The 16,648-nt window shown below is 44.7% G+C and overlaps 1 protein-coding gene across 2 annotated transcripts in view; it reads left to right on the plus strand.

Moving 5' to 3' along the window:
* The window catches only part of CDS1 (CDP-diacylglycerol synthase 1), a 29,653-nt gene extending 24,426 nt beyond the window's left edge, over positions 1 to 5,227 (plus strand). For both annotated transcript variants that reach the window (XM_069012805.1, XM_069012806.1), the window contains exons 12-13: positions 1,222 to 1,325; positions 2,474 to 5,227. In XM_069012805.1, coding sequence (XP_068868906.1) covers positions 1,222 to 1,325; positions 2,474 to 2,603 — 234 coding nt within the window. In that variant the 3' untranslated portion in view covers positions 2,604 to 5,227. The remainder of the gene's footprint in view (positions 1 to 1,221; positions 1,326 to 2,473) is intronic.
* Positions 5,228 to 16,648: the final 11,421 nt, after the last annotated feature.

The following is a 16,648-nucleotide window of genomic DNA, read 5'->3' on the forward strand; positions in this document are numbered from 1 at the left end:
GTCCCTGGCTGGTATTAAATGGCAGCAGGAGTGTGGCAAGAGGGCAGCCCCAAATTTTCTCCCAACCTTCTTTATGTCTTGGTAGGACTGCTGTCATTCTTATCCTGTTGCTTGTTGTTGTTCATGTTGTTATTCCGTATGTCCACCAAGCTGGCATGTGCTTTGCACAGAAATGTGTAAACCTCTCTGTTTGTGCTGAATTCCTGTACATGTGCTTGTACTGACCCCTCTTTCTCATGCTGGTCCCAGCAGCTTGCCCAGCAGCTTGCTGGCCACAGCACTCTTGTACCTGTATGGCCAGGTAGCAAGAGACTGTGTGAAGAAGGGATGTGGGATGAAAAAAGTGCTGTTGAAAAGCAGCACTTATTCTTAGAGTAGAATATTAAAAAGTAGATTCTTTTTAAAACTTCTGGGCCCCAAAGTGATGACCAAAGGACTGTTGGGAAGTCAGGGATATTGTGGAGGTGCTGCTGAAGGCAGTGTGTCGGTTAGGTTAAACACTCCATGCCTGCCCAGCACTGGGCAGGACTAGTTTAACTTGCTGGCAGTCACCCCACGTGACTGACTAAGGTCAGGGTTTTCACTCACAGAGGACACAAGTGAGTGTGGCTGACAGAAAGGATGTCTGAAGGTATTTTGATTGAGAAAGCTGTTCTATAGACAAGATAGGTAACACAAAGGTAGTGTATGGAGCTTTGTTTGCATCAGAAATACATATTTTTAAAGTAGTCATCATTTTCACAATGTGCTTTTTGATTCTGTTAGATATATTTATATAATATGCACATATTACGGTTTTTAACTGTGGTAGAGGATAAAGCAAAAAAGATATTAAAGATGAGAATTAGATTCTGCAGAGGCAAAGAAGGACAGCCAGTATCTTAAGAGGTTTGCTTCAAAATGAAGTGTGTATAGGCACACCAATGTTCTCAGTACTGGCAGACCTGCACCTGACCTACTGCTGTCCTCTTGTGCAATACTGTGGACAAGTTGCCTCTTCTCTTCTTTTTCTTCTCACCCGTTGACTCAGCTTTGCAGTTAAGAACTCCTTTAGCAAAGGAGCCTCTTGCTTCCTTTTGGCTCACTGCAGTGGAACCGTGGCTTACTTGGAGCCCTGATGTGCTGCTGCCAAGTGATACATCATTGGCATGTTCTGTGGGAACCACTGACCATCTTTTTTTTCTTTTCTTCTTTCCCCTCCCTGTCCTTCACACCCAAAAGGATTTTGCAGACACGATCCCTGGGCATGGTGGGATAATGGATCGCTTTGATTGTCAGTACTTGATGGCCACTTTTGTTCATGTCTATATCACCAGTTTCATAAGGTATGGGCTTTTTACAATATTAACTACTGAAGCATGTATAGGAGCTGTACCATAATGAATGCATGGGAGTTATGTTAGGATAGCAGAGATTGCAGGTTGTTAAATAGGATTTATGCAATCATTTCAAATACAGGACTATTAAGAAAACAATGTCCCTGAATAGGATTTTTGTCAGGTTCAAGCTATGCCTTAATGTTTCTGTGACTGCTGCTGAAGGTAGCCTGTGTACCCGAAATACCAGGAAGTTTTGTGTAGCAGCCTATTAGAAGTTTTACTAGAATTTACTGATTACAGAAGGGTGTAGGATGGGGTTTTAGGCAGAAGGGTTGTGCAGCATCTGCTTTCCCTGTGTGGTTCCTGAAGAGCCAGTAGGTTGTGAGACTGCAGTTCTTCCCGTGAGTTTCAGTATTTCTCAGTTGCTTGGCTTGGGATTTTCTGTTTAAGATTAAAATGCTGTGGTTAAAGAAAGGAGCCAACTTCCTAAAAATACTGCTCATCTTCCCTGAACCACACCAGCTTTCAAGAGAAATCATAGGAATCACAATTCTCTTACTACAGACAGTTTCTGAGGCAGGGGTAGGTCAAGGAGCCAAACCAAGACATGCCCTTAGTTTTGTAAATGCATATGGCTAAATAATTATTGAATACTTAATCAGCAACAGATTCTTTGCCTTGTATTTGGTTCATCTAAGAACTAAGCCTGTAAGTAAGTGGCTAGCTAAAAATGAGGCTGATATTTAGAAAAGCTTGGTTGAATTTGCAGTTTTCTTTACTGAGTTGGCCAATTTCCCATTTAGTTCAGTAGTACATAACTTATCTGGCAGGCAACAGATACTAAATGAAGATCTGCTAATAAAAAACATTGATTACAGTGATAAAGGATGAATCAGAGAATCTTATTTGTCATAAACCTTCTTAATATCCCCATTTGACAGCAAATAGAAATGCTTTTTATTTCCTGTTTATATTGAGCTAAGAGTACGCTTTGCTAGTAATGCTGGCCTGTGCATCCTGAGGAGATAGACTGGGAGAAATCCATAACTTGGTGTCTTCAAAAAAGAGAAGGCATTGTTTGGGCAGCAAGAAGAAATCTAAAAGACACTCTAGAGCTGTTGTCACAAAAAAAAATTAATTTTTTTCATTGACAGGGGTCCAAATCCCAGCAAATTATTGAAACAGCTGTTGATACTTCAGCCTGAACAACAATTAAGTGTGTATAAAACCCTGAAATCTCACCTTGTTGAAAAAGGGATCCTGCAGCCATCTCTAAGAGGGTAGTTTGTCAAAACAGAGGACTAGAAGAAGACTCCATTTACAAGAAGCCTGTGGAAAAACATTGCAAAAGTGCACATAAATAATGGCTAAAGGAAGAGTAGTTTGTGGTCTGGAAAAGGTGAATGTTTCCTGAAATGAATGTGAATGCTATGACTTCCCACTAGGACACTAAAGACCTCTTACTCCTAAAATAATTCAAATGCTTACTAAGTAATGGTACACATGCTGTGTATTTTAGTTCCTGAGGTGGATGGCAGCAGTCTTTCTTCATCACCCAGCCTGACAGTCTTTGTATTTAAGAAAAAAAAATGAAATTCACTGTATGTTTTTAATGAGTTATTTAAAACTGTGTATCTTAGCAAATACCTTTTTGGTCTCCAATGGTTACTGAAGTGTAAACACATTGGGCAAGCAGTAACTTCTATATAGGCTGGTGCTGAAATTACTATTGGCCAGAAAACACTTACTGGCCTGGTCAAAGAAGTACTTCAAGCCTGCTGTATCAGACTACCCATATTTACTTAATTGTTCTGAAGAGTAAACCTAGCTCTGTTTTTAATTTAACAGCTTTCTTATGAAACCATTTCATGCTTTCAAGAGAAAAGTACATTTATGGAAATACAGCTGGGCATTGAAATACAGTTGGGCAGTTCGGGCTGTGGAGCTGCCCCCCCCCCTTTTTTTTTTTGTTAACATTACAGATTGTAAACAAGTGTGTACCTCCAGGAGTAGAGATTACCTGAGAAAACAGAATTCTTCAGCCCAATAAACAGATCAGGGTGAATCTGAAGCTTAAGTTCTTGGTTTCCATGGCCAGGTCAGTGTCTGAAGACAGTAATTCAAGCCTTATTCCTTGTGCCTCTTAACTGCTGTGTAGAATTGGGGTATTTCCTTCTTTTTAAAAGCACTTTGAGGTCCCAAGTAGAAAGTGAGGTTTAAGTGGTGTGTATCAGTGTGTTACTCAGTGAAGGCAGAAACTTTTATCTCATAAATGTGCACAGTGCAAGACAGGATGCATGGTTCTTTTGCTGTGTGTTATTATTTATTAAGAAGATCCTCAAGCAAGCCTGGGTAACCACAGAGGGATTTGAATGGAGAATTTTTATAGAAAGCAGCTATTCTGTAGACTTAGTGGGGTATATGAGGAGAATTGATGCTCTATGATTCTCAATCCTAGTTGTTTTACAACTTTTTTCATCATGTGACGTGTCTTGATGCAAATAAAAATATGAACTTCTTTTGAAATGACAAAAATTACTCCTGTACAAACAGAAAGCACAAATGCCAATTTTATTTTCGTGAACTGTAAATTGATAAATTTCATTTTTCCAACTAACTGTAAATAAGTTTCTCCACATACCGATGCCACATCTATGTGTGTGTATATAAATTATTAGAAGATATGTATATATATTAAAGATTAAAATTTAAATGGTTGGTGCTACTTGAGGATACAATCATGGAGAAAATAACTTGGGTGGGTGATAAGATGTATCTGTAAAATTCAAACTGCTTTTTGTTGAACATCATGTAGCCAAGACCACCATACACTCTGTTTTGCGCTGGGGCTTTTACAGCTTGTGTTTGGAAAGGCACCCCTTTGTACATTCAACAAAATCCAGGTCTAAAGTAATTCCTATTGATGTCAGGTATTGACAGAATTAAATTATGTGTGACCTGGAGATTGCAGTACTGTATTGAAGGAACACTCCAAGAGGTGAAAAACGTCACCTGCTGCTTGTCCATCAGTGGCTCTGCGACTTGGCTGGGTTGGAGGGGGCTGAAGTTCAGCCTTTACTCCAGATAGGGCATAACCTGAAGTTAAAAGGTAGCACAGCTACCTTTGGAAAGGTGATTTAAAAAGAAGGAAAGAGAAAATGAGAGGGAAACCAAAATAGAATGTCTGCAAAACTAGCTTTTAGATGAGGCTTTGGTTATGTATGGGACTCTGGTAGATGTTATGCTAAAACGCAGCCATACTGGAGCTAGTATATTGTTATCCTGGGTATTAAAAAAAAAATCTAAATATTTAAAAATTATATAGAGAATATATATGTAAAAGGGTAATTGTTACTTCAGAAACTTGAAATTTTTAGTGTAATTTTATAGCATGTACAATAAGGAAGTTAAAATATATTTTAGTATTTAATACAACAGAGCATTTGAAATTATTTGCTATCTATGTGCACAATAGAAAATTCAACACTGCAGTTCTCCTTTTCAATGTTAAAATGAAGATGGGATCACCTGTGAACTCACTCATCAATTTTCTCAATAGAGTAATAGCTTCCTTCTGGTTTAGGCTTGGTGTAAATATGGCTGAGCAGGATCTGTCACTATGAAGTGGCATCTGTGCTTGGTTACTATAAAGAGAATTTACCCCACTGGCTACTTCTGTTAGTTCAAGCATTGCAACATGATCAACAGGAAAGTTTAACTTTTTACACCATGATTCTTTTCACTTGCACTTTTGTCCCAAGTTGCTATAATTACCTGCTGAGCAAAAAAGAGAAATGTATATTCTGTAAATATTGTAAATGGTATGAGCATATAATGTCTGTTTTAGTTTGACTGTTTCAATCTTTCATTGAAGCGGATGTTGTAAAAAAAATAAAATTGGGACAGAAGTCCTCCTGTCTTTTATTTCCTATAGCATGTACACTGGGTGGAGTTTTCTTAACAAGAATTTATATTCATTTGTATTCCTTACATTTGTGCTCTTAATAGAGAAGTCTGCTACTAATTTCCAACCTTTTGCCCTCAAGGCTTCAGACCATCCTTGTCTGTTGCTGAAACTTGTACAATGTGCCTCATGTCTGAAGATATGCAAGCTTGTCATCTTTTCCTAAAGGTGCTCACTTTGACAACACTGACACAGGCCTGTCAGTATTCACCATCTGTGGTGAGGATGGGGTGGCAGCTGGCAGCTACCTCTCCCTGCTTTCCTGTTCCTTCCCTTTTAAGTCTTGGATCTGAAGCCCTTCACCTCCTGCAGCCTCAAACAAGCCAGGTGAGAAATGCATCTTATTTCTAAATTACACAGACTGTAACATCTGTTAAACACTCACCATCAGCCAGTTGTGGGTGTGGTGTGCACCTCCTTGCGTTTTAGAAAACTTGTGGAGAAGCACAGAGCTTTCCTGTGGTCTGCCTCTACTTCCTAATGGTCTTCTGAGGAAAGGAAGGTGAAAGTTAGCAGTGAGTTTTCTCCTGCTAGACAGATAATGTTTGGGACTGTTACTTGCACAGTCCTTTTGCCCAGCTGGTACTACTTACCTGCATGTAGGTAAGTTGCAACTGCCCTTTCTCTTGCAAGTAGTTTCCCAGTTATAAAATGGATATCCAGTTCCTTGTTTAGCAATTTCAAATTGCATTAACTTAGGCATGAGTCCTATATCTGACAGGATGTCAGAAACAGGTGGGAATGTGTCGCCCATAAACACACACCACATTTAGGTTGGAAAATACCCTTGAGAAGATTGAGTCCGGCCATTCGCCCAGCACTCCAAGTTCTCCATTAATGTACAGCTGAGTACTACAGACACTGTGATTTGTTCATTGGGTACGTACTGCACTCTGACTTCCCAATATTGATGCTTGTTCCTTGATGAATTACAGGACACCTTTTGATCCCTAAAGGAACAGGTGAGAAAGACTGGTATTATAAGGATTTTGTTAGCATGAACATACCCTTTGTGAGTGTGTAAAGGCAACATATTCTCACAGGAAAGTCAAAGTGTAAAGTTTCAGCCCCATTTAATTGCCACCAGGTGACTTGCACCTGTCTGTGTCGAGCTGCAGTAGCAGCAGTTTGCTTCCTCACGTGGTTGCTGCTCCCATGTGAAGTGACTGGGCCAGTTGTCCCCAGCGCAGCAGGAACTTGAGTTTTGAGCTAGTCCCACACAGAGTTTTCAGAGCAAGAGGCTGGATTTTCACTCTGCTGCTGGGACCCTGCTCTTTGATTGCAGGAAGTGAAATACTTGTGCTATCTGGCAGATATCATGCACACCTCTAAGGAAAACATACCAAGAGCTCTAATTGCCCAATCGTGGCTTATATTGCCTACCTAACTGGGGCTTATCATTGGGGGTTGTATGTACTTGGAGGGTGTGTGTAGCTCTGCATACTTTGACCTTGTTTCTGATGTGACAAACTATGATACAAGCATAGGCTGTCCTGGGACTGGGAGAAAAGCAAGCTCTGCCAGACTCCAACTTCAAATTCAGATGGAAGCAAACTTACAGAGCACGTCTCCTGGACCAGCTGGTCCCATGGACACCAAGGATGAGCCAGCCACACTCCTGAGTCAAGTGTTGCCCCAGCAAGGGCAGGCCGGCCCAGCTGTCATGGGGAGAAGCACACAGGCCAGGCCAGCACCACCACACCCACAAGCACTGGCCATGCACCATCTGCTCCTTCCTGGAAAGAGCCCTCAGTGCCAGGAGTGCAGGCAGGAGCTTGTGTGATGTCCTTACAGCCCCTTGGAGACAGATCTCCTCCCCTGTCCCCGGCATGATGGCAACAACAGTCGCTGTTCAGGAGGATGCTCAGGGCTGTGTGCAGCGTGTTCCTTGGCACCCACAGCCCATGGGAGCAGGAGCAGCAGTGCCCTGCTCCCAGCCCCAGGCAGGTGCCTGGAGACGGCTGCTCCGAGCCTCAGCAGGGTCCTCTGAGAGAGTGACACAGGGAGGCACAGCAGGGATGGATGCAGGGACAGTGCCTCAGGTATCCAGCTGTCCCCAGGCCATGCCGCTGCCAGGCTATTCCTGGCCATGGCTTTGTGAGACCAACCTATGGTTCCCCTTCAGACCCACTATGATTAGATCTCGTTTGTTTTTATCACACATATTCTGCAAAAAGATTATATTTTGTATGTATTTGTATATAATAGGTTATACTTTTTCTTCAATAAAACTGTCAGTTTAGCCCAATTAACTGAATTGTGTGCATAAAAAAATATTGATTCAAAACCAGAAATAATGTTTTAATATAGTTTCTTGTATCTTCCATGGAACATGTGTAGTGGGAGTGGGGTCAGGTGCCAGGGTTTTATGATGAGGGGCCAGATCCTGCCCAGAGACCACTGCGACACTGCAGGGCCTTGCCTTGGCCATGGGAGGATTGAAGGAGTGCAGAGCCCTGGGGTGCCCACTCCAAGGAGAGCACTTCCCACAGGAGGCTGCATCTCCCCTGGAGCCTCTGGCTGCTCTGCAGCAGAAGGTGTCAAAGAGACATGGAGAACCATTTGAAGAATGTCAACTCCCAGATCCACAAGGGACTGCCGAGCCTGGACTGGACGGGGCAGGAGGGACAGGCCGGTGGTGGGATGGGGCCGCACAGAGCTGTCTGGGGGCTGGGCTTGCTGGCACTGGGGGGGACACTGTGCCAAGGCAGCTGCCTCCATCCCATTCCTCCTCCTGGTCTTGCTTCCTAAGGGTGTGTCACAGGCAGCCAGAGGCAGCACCTCAGGACAGCCAGGCGGGGACAGGCTCAGATCACTCCTCTGCTGACAGAGCTTGCAGCATGGAGGGAGCCCCCCAGCCATCATGTCAAGCAAGTGGAAGCCTTTGCAAGGGCTGGAGAGAACTGACCAGGCCCATCCCAAGTGCAGGGCTCCACAGAGGAATGCCATCCTGCCATGGCAGCAGGACAGCCTGGAGGAGAAAGAGCTCCCGCAGCAGGAGGGCGAGGAGCAGCTTGCCTCCCTGACATGGTCTTGGTGACTCCGTGACATGCAGGCAGCTGACTGCCAAGGACGGGACAGGATGGGATGGGATGGAATAGGATGGGGTGGGACAGGACAGGGGGATGAGCCTCCCTCGGCCCAGGGCCAGCTGCTGCACTGCACCCTTGCAGCCCCATCATCTCCCACAGACCAGTCCCAGCAGCCGCTGCTGCCAGGTCTCCAGCAGGCATCTCCTGGAGAGATCCAGGTGTCCTTTACAAAAACCAGAATCACTGAATCACAAAGAATCACAAATATTAGGATTGGAAGGGATCTCAGGAGATCATCCAGTCCAACCCCCTGCCAAGGCAGGGTCAACTTGAGCAGGTTACACACATAAATGTTCAGGTGGCTTGGAAAGTCTCCAGAGAGGGACACTCCATGACCTCCCTGGATAGCCTACTCCAGGGCTCTGCCAACTCAGTGTAAAGAAATTCTTCCTCAAGCTGAGGAAGAACTCTTCAAGAAATGCCTCTCTCTCCTTTCTCACCTGCCAGGGGAATGCATTTCTCAACCTTGGGCAGCCATTGCCAACAGGCCTGGAGGGGCTGGAGGCTGTTTCAAGCACAAAGAAGGTGCTGCAGTGGCTTGAAACCCATGTTCCCAGTGAGCTAGAAACCCTGGCCAAGGAGGACAAGGACTGGGAAAACAATATTGACAAGGAGATGTCCCATGAGATATTGGAAGAGGACATCACATGTCCAGTGCCCTCAGAGATATGGGAAGACAGCAGTGAAAGCCAGGAGTCCCGAGACATGTCAGAAGAGTACAGTGACCAAGAGCTCTTTCAATGGGAAGAGGATGAGGGCACAGCAGTAGCAGGAAAGGCTGTCAGCAAACTGCAGAGCACATCTCCTGCCCTGGCTGGTCCCATGGACACCAAGGATGAGACAGCCATGGCCCCAAGTCGAGTGTCACCCCAGCGAGGGCAGGCTGGTGGCACCACACCCATAAGCACTGGCCATGCACCATCCGCTCCTTCCTGGAAAGAGCCCTCAGTGCCAGGAGTGCAGGCAGGAGCTTACCTGTTGCCCTCACAGCCCCTTGGAGACAGATCTCCTTCATCCACAGCCATTCACACTGCAGTGCAACTGCAGCGACAGTCGCTGTTCAGGAGGATGCTCAGGGCTGTGTGCAGGATGTTCCTTGGCACCCACAGCCCACGGGAGCGGGAGCAGGAGCAGCAGTGCCCTGCTCCTAGCACCAAGCAGGTGCCTGGAGACAGCTGCTCCAAGCCTCAGCAGGGTCCTCTGAGAGTGACACAGGGAGGCACAGCAGGGATGGATGCAGGGACAGTGCCTCAGGTATCCAGCTGTCCCCAGGCCATGCCGCTGCCAGGCTATTCCTGGCCATGGCTTTGTGAGACCAACCTATGGTTCTCCTTCAGACCCACTATGATTAGATCTCGTTTGTTTTTATCACACATATTCTGCAAAAAGATTATATTTTGTATGTATTTGTATATATATAATAGGTTATACTTTTTCTTCAATAAAACTGTCAGTTTAGCCCAATTAACTGAATTGTGTGCACAAAAAAAAACATTGATTCAAATACAAAAAGCTGAGAAAAAGTACAGTTTTACATTTCAGAGGGTATTTTTATTACCTCTAAGGAGGTGACAGCTCCTGCAGGCATCAGAACTGTCTTATAGTTCTTTTATCTGCTTAAGAAAGAGCTCCTGCAGCAGGAGGGCAAGGAGCAGTTCTTGCCTCCTTGACATAGTCTTGGTGGCTCCATGGGAGACCCAGGCAAGTGAGTGCCATGGACAGGATGGCATGGCATGGGACAGGATGGGACAGGCAGATGATCCTCCCTCCTCCCAGGGCCAGCCACTGTGCCACACCACCACAGCCCCGCGAGTATAAAGCATGTTTGCACTACACTGAGACATCCTCAATAGACAATGCCAGTACGTGGCCTAGCATAAGCTGAAAATTATGAAGTCAGAAGAGTATTTGGAGTGTCCTAAGGAAGGCTCTGGCCTTATGCTTTTGGTGCCAACTGCTTAGTGTCAGTGTTGGACACAGGACACTAAGGTGAGGCTTGGTCGGATTGCGTGCCCCCCGTTTTTAATGGATCCTCCTTTTCTTCTCTGACAGTTCATCTCCCTTCTTAAGCTCAGTTTGTAAGACTTAAACAGTGTTTGGCTAAATAATGTGTGTGTCACCTGCAAACAGCCACACTTTGTGGACCCGGTTTTGTGGCAATTACTCACGCTGAACTAGTTTTTCCCTCTTTTGAACAGAGTGGTCCAAAGAAACAGACTTTACTTTTTCCACAAGCATTTCACCAGGTACCTGCGTGAGGCAGCAGGACCTAAAACCTCTCCCGGGATGGACCTCGGTGCCACTAGGGGTCTCCGCCGCCCGCGCATCCCGCCGCATTGTTCCTCATCCCGCCTCATCCCACTCCCTCCCGGCGCGGCGGGAGGCGCAGCGGGAGGACGCGCCTGGCTGCCGGGAAGCGGGGTCGGGAGATAAGGGAGACCTTATCACTCTCTACAGCTACCTGAAAGAAAAGTGTAGCGAGGTGGGGGTGAATGTCTTCTCCCAAGTAGCAAGCAATAGGATGAGTTACACCAGGGGAGATACAGCTTGCCTATTAGGAAGCTTTCTTCACCGAAAGAATAGCAAGGGACAGCTAGCCATGGTAGAGGTCACAGGAATAAAGGACCGCTTCTACTGGGCAAAGCTGGGTCTCAGCAGACTTCCAGTTGCACCACGGATACACTATTTTGAGGCTAGAAAACTTGATGTGCTGATGTGTTTGGGGACTTCAGGATAATCTTGGTAACAGGTAGTTTTTAAAATGTTTATAAGAATTGGATGCTTCAGAATGGAGAGCTGGCAGAGTCAGCTGCAGAAAACTTCCTGTACATCCTAGAGCACCTTAAATTTCTGGTCAGAATACAGTGTCTTTTGGTACTGTGATTTATAGAGAGGTTACCTCCTGCTGCTGAAGAGAGAACAAATTCTCTCTTGAGAGCCAAGCAAGGACTATCATTCCCTCCACAACCAGCACCGGGGCAGGGATACAGCCATCACCCCTCCTTGTCTACTCCAGAGTACAACAGTGGCCAGCTCAGTTTCCAGTCTCCTTCTTGTCTCTAGAGAGCACCTATGTACTGCCAGGAATGAGACCCTGTCTCCCACAGTGGCTGTTTGTAGCAGAATTCTGTGATGTGGAGGTTGTCCAAGAAGGAAACTCCATGTTTAGTTATCCTAAAGGGCAAGGCATTTACCTCCCAACTCCCGGTGCTCTCTCTGTCTTGGGAAGCAAACATGTCTTTCTGGTCTCTTCTGGAAAAAGCTGTCATTGGCAGATGCTGCATGCCAAGCACCTTAGAGGGGAGGATGTGGAAGGCCGTGATCCTGGTTTGGTGTGTTCAGGATAAACATGGATCTGCAGGCTAACCCTCAGGCTGAAAGAGACCATGTTTTGAGTGGACCCAGAAGCAGAAATTGGTGAACCTGGGGAGCTTTAATCTGAAAGCTTGTAGGCATTTGTGTTGTCAAAAACCTTCAGGATTAGCTAGCAGGAATCCTGCAGAACACATATCTGGATTTGGGTATTTAAATACCCCCTAACATTTCTGTTTGTCTGAGCAAAAGTGACTTCAAATGTATTTTGAGATTATGGCTTCCGAAACATGCAGCAAAGGCTAAATGAAACTCTAGATTTCCCATTAACTGGAGCAGGCTAAATCAAAACATATCATGTTGATCTGAAAGACTTCTTTTATCTAGATGGATTTTCTCCTAAGGGCTTTTGTACCCAGGCACTTGAGCAAAGTGGCCAAATTGCCACCACCCCATGCAATCAGTAATACTTCAAGCTACGCATAGCTAGGAAATACAAAGGAAAAATTTAGGTTTTCAACTTGGGCTCAAAGCTATCTGACACCTTGTTACTAAACAGTTTTTCCCACACTTGAACAGCCGTCCTCTCTTCAGGAAAAATGAATTTCCAAACCTGTCCCAAGCTAGCTAATTTCAGCTTCAAACAAAAACTAGGGAGGCCACTTGGTAAAGTGAATGGAGGTGAGGGGAATATTTTTTCTTCAGTTTGCAGCATCCTCGGCTCTTCTAATGCCAGATGTACTTTCAAAAGCAGTATGTAAATTTGACCTTAGCCTGCTCAGTTGTAAACTGACAAATTATAGTCATTATGCAACGAAAGTAATTTCACATTGCAAAAATACATGTTTACAAACGCTTCCTATCCAAAGGGAAAAGTAAGGCATAGCTATAAAAGAAGTTGATTAAAATCTTAGTGGGCAACATGGACAGTGGGATTGAGAGCACCCTCAGCAAGTTTGCCAGTGACACCAAGTTGTGTGGTGTGGTGGACACACTGGAGGGAAAGGATGATGTCCAAATGGACCTGGACAGACTTGAGAGGTTGGGCCCATGTGGACCTTAGGAAGTTTAACAAGGCCAAGTGCAAAATCCTGCACCTGGGTCAGGGCAATCCCAAGCACAAGTACAGGCTGGGCAGCAGAGTGATTGAGAGCAGCCCTGAGGAGAACTGGGGTATTGGTGGATGAGAAACTTGACGTGACCCAACAATGTGCACTTGCAGCCCAGAAAGCCAAATGTGTCCTGGGCTGCATGAAAAGCAACACAGGAAGCAGGTATAGAGAGGTGATTCTGTTCCTCTTCTCTGTTCTCCTAAGACCACACATTGAGTACTGTGTCCCCAACATGAGACGGACATGGAATTGTTGGAGGGAGTCTAGAGGACATCACAAAGATCATCAGAGGGCTGGAGCACCTCTCCTATGAAAACAGGCTGAGAGAGTTGGGGTTGCTCAGTCTGGAGAAGAGAAGGCTCTGAGGAGGCCTGCTAGCAGCCTTCCAGTATCTAAAAGGGCTACGGGAGAGATGAAGAAGGACATTTTACAATGGCATGTAGCGATCGAAAAAGGAGGAATGGCTTTAAATATCCCATGCCTGGAAGCATTCAAGGCCAGGTTGGATGGGACTTAGAGCCCCCTGCTAGGATGGCATGGAAAAGAGTGCTAGTCTGTAGGTGTTGGTGTATTCGACCCCATTTTAAACCAAGGACAAAGTCCTTTGAAACTTTGGCTAGAAGACAACGTAGTATTTGCCTTCTGCCTTCTCTTAAACAATTTGTTAGCACTGGGGTTATCATGTTTATTCATCTGGTGTGCAGCAAATGTAATGCCACCCTTTTTGAACAGAGGCTGTAAGACAGAAAAAATCAGCTTGGAGATTTCTGCTACTTTTAAGCTTTTTTCTCTGAAAACCCATGTACAGCAGAACAAAAGAATGGCCTGTCTGCTGCAGGTGGCATTGTCCCCAGCCACCAGACCACAAAGTGTAAATCTCTAGGAGAAAGCCTTAAGTAATTTTTTATTTATTTACAGTCTAGAAACTCACCACAAAAGGTCAGAAGAAAGCATATGTCAGCATCAGACAAGGTCCCTTTGTGTACTTCATGGCTGGTTTTTAATTTGTGCAGAGATCTGGCATGTCTTCAGCACAAGGATGATGTATCCAAGCCACTGATAACACTAACTATAAACAAATTCTTCTGGTTCATGGTTGTTTGGTTTTGTGGCCAGAGCATCTCCATACTCACAGTATGTGAAAAAGGTCCCAATTGTCTGATAATCTTGATGTCCCTGGGCTAAAAGCTTTGAAAACTTGTAAAACAGATTTAATTGATAGCAATTTTGTCCAGTCTCTTTCATTCCTGCCCCTTCCCTGTTTAAGGGCTCATTTAAAAACAATCAAAAAGGAATGCTGCCCAAGAAACACCGGGTTTTTCTTAACTGCCTCACCTGGAAGTTATCTGTTAGCTGTGCTGTAAGATAGAAACAGCTTCCAATTTGCACACTCCCATGCTTGAAAACTTCCACAGGTGAGCATTTATGCTTTGTGATTTTTGTTTTCATGCCATTTCCAGACAAAGATATTTGGAAGGGGAGAACTTTGAAAGCCCCCCTGGAAGAATCTTAAGAGGCAAGAAGCCAAGAAGTGTAACTGAGCAATGATTTTTACGTGATGCAGCCCTCCACCGCTAAAATTCAAAGCAAGCAAACCACCACGAGGGTGCAGTGGTAAGGCAGCCTTTGCTGGCAGCGGCAGAAAGCTTTAATTCGCTGCTCCTGTTCTAAGGGATCAGATGAGGAACTTTACATCGGCTCAATAAAGGAAATAATTTAAACATAATTAACTTGAGCTAACACTGAAACTCTTGGGAACATGATGGTGTTCAATGCAAGGGGAGGTTTAAGTTGCTCTTTATCAGAGATGTGATATTACTGTTTGAATTAAGACAAGTCTTAATTAAACTTGACCTAAGTGAGAATACAGTTGGGTGAATAACATTACATTTGCTCAGACTGTACTTTGGTGCACTCCTAGAGAGGAGAAGGACTTAACTATTGTTTTACTGAGGATTAATATAGTGACTTTTAAAAAAATTATTATTAAATGATGTGCAACTTCTCTATTGCTTAAGCCTGGTTCTCACATTCTTTTTTCAGTGATTGTTCTTTGGGAAAATGCATTATAAACCAACCATCTCACCATTCAGCTTTGTTCTCTAGCCATCACTAAACAGGTTATTTTATATTTGCCTTTTTAGATATGCTGTAAAGATGGATTTTTTTTTTTTTGGGGGGGGGGGTGTTAATTGTTTTTATTTAAAAAAACACACACAAAACCCTAAAGCAGAAATCTCTACAGCAAGACTTTTGAGGAGAAACCTGGAAATCAATGCATTCACATTGAGAGAGACTGATAGCTGAATGCAGTATTTTGAAAAAGAGTACTTGTGTCCTGACTAAAAAACTAGAATATATTAAAGAATATATTTTGGTAGCTCAAATGAAACCTTTCTCCTTTAGACAAAAGGACCGAGCTTGATGCTTTACCTGCTCCCAATGTCTGTAGAGAACAGCCCTTCCTTCCACAAAACCAGACTAGTTTTTTTGAACACTGTCTGATTTGACAAGTACAGTAAGAGAGGGGAGGAGGAAGTTTGTTTGTGTGCCTGTCCCCAGAAGAAGCTACTTGCAGCTTCAGAGGAGATACTGATTCCCTCTCCTCTTGCACTGCCTGCAACCTACACCCCTCCTTCAGGATCCACCTGCTTAACTGTGAAACACAGATTGTGCCAGGCATCTCCTCTGCCAGGTATTGTAAAAAAAACCCTCAAAGTAGAGCCAGAAGCTTGAGAATGGGTTTTTTTGGGTGTTAGGTGCTGAACATCCTCATGTTCCAGCCACCCTGAAGGCAAGCCTGCAGCCCTTGGCACTGAGGATGGCCTTGCACAGTACACCCACCTGGTGGTCCCACAGAGCCACGAGCACCTGATCCAACACCCACCCAAGTCAAGAGAATGCAGTATAATGCCTAAATTAGCTGTATTCACAGACCAAACTCCCCAAACCTGAGGGAAAGATGACACTTTGCCAGAACTAGCTATTTAAAACACCAAGCGACTTTCTACCTTATGACTCCATCTAGGTGCAACAACTTGAAAATCAAGTAATCTACTGAGGTGCCACATCTTTTTCACGAGAGCTTGCAAATGTCTGCTGCAATTTTGGGGCAGACCATCTTTCTTAATTGGCCACTTCTGCTCCCCACCTGCTCATTGAGCCAAAAAAAAAAAGCAGAAAAAAAGGCTTTTCTGTGTTTTGGAAATGTGATAGAGGAAGCAGATGAAAGTTTTTCTATATGGATTGAGATAAACTGAAGTGAAAGCAGTTAAGCAAAACAGCCAATTCTGAGATCTGCCTCCATGATCAGGAAGGAGCACACAGCATTTCCCAACTGAAGCTGGCCAGCCTGGTTGGACCTGCCCAAGCACACAAATTATATCTTCAGGCCATCTCCATTATTTTCCCTCAACTTAGAAAATGCTCCCATCCCTCAAATGCTCTGTCCCCTTCCTGGCACCTGTCTCTTGCAAGCAGCTCTCACCCCCTGCAATCCACCTTCAAAAAAAGCCCCTCTGCATCCTGTTGGACACAGTCCCTCTTGCTCTGAATCACTTTGTGCAATTAAGACAAGGTGAATCTGGCCTGAGTTTAGCCTTCTGGCTGGTGGTGAGAAGGTGCTGGGATTCTGGGTAGGCTGGAGATGGTGTTTGGTGAGCTGGGGCTACTGTGTGGCCATGTTGCATTGCCCTGGAAACAGCAAGAAAGCTCTGCACTGGAGGCTGCTTCACAAATGGCTGCTGGTGGCAATAGGACATCTGGAAACCACGTGGAAGCCGCAGATGGTGGAAATGTGGTACGTGGGAAGCATGCGAATTGCTCAGTAAGCCTCTAGGAACAGTGATG

This window comes from Aphelocoma coerulescens, chromosome 4 (genome assembly GCF_041296385.1).
Source record: "Aphelocoma coerulescens isolate FSJ_1873_10779 chromosome 4, UR_Acoe_1.0, whole genome shotgun sequence".
Taxonomy (NCBI): domain Eukaryota; kingdom Metazoa; phylum Chordata; class Aves; order Passeriformes; family Corvidae; genus Aphelocoma; species Aphelocoma coerulescens.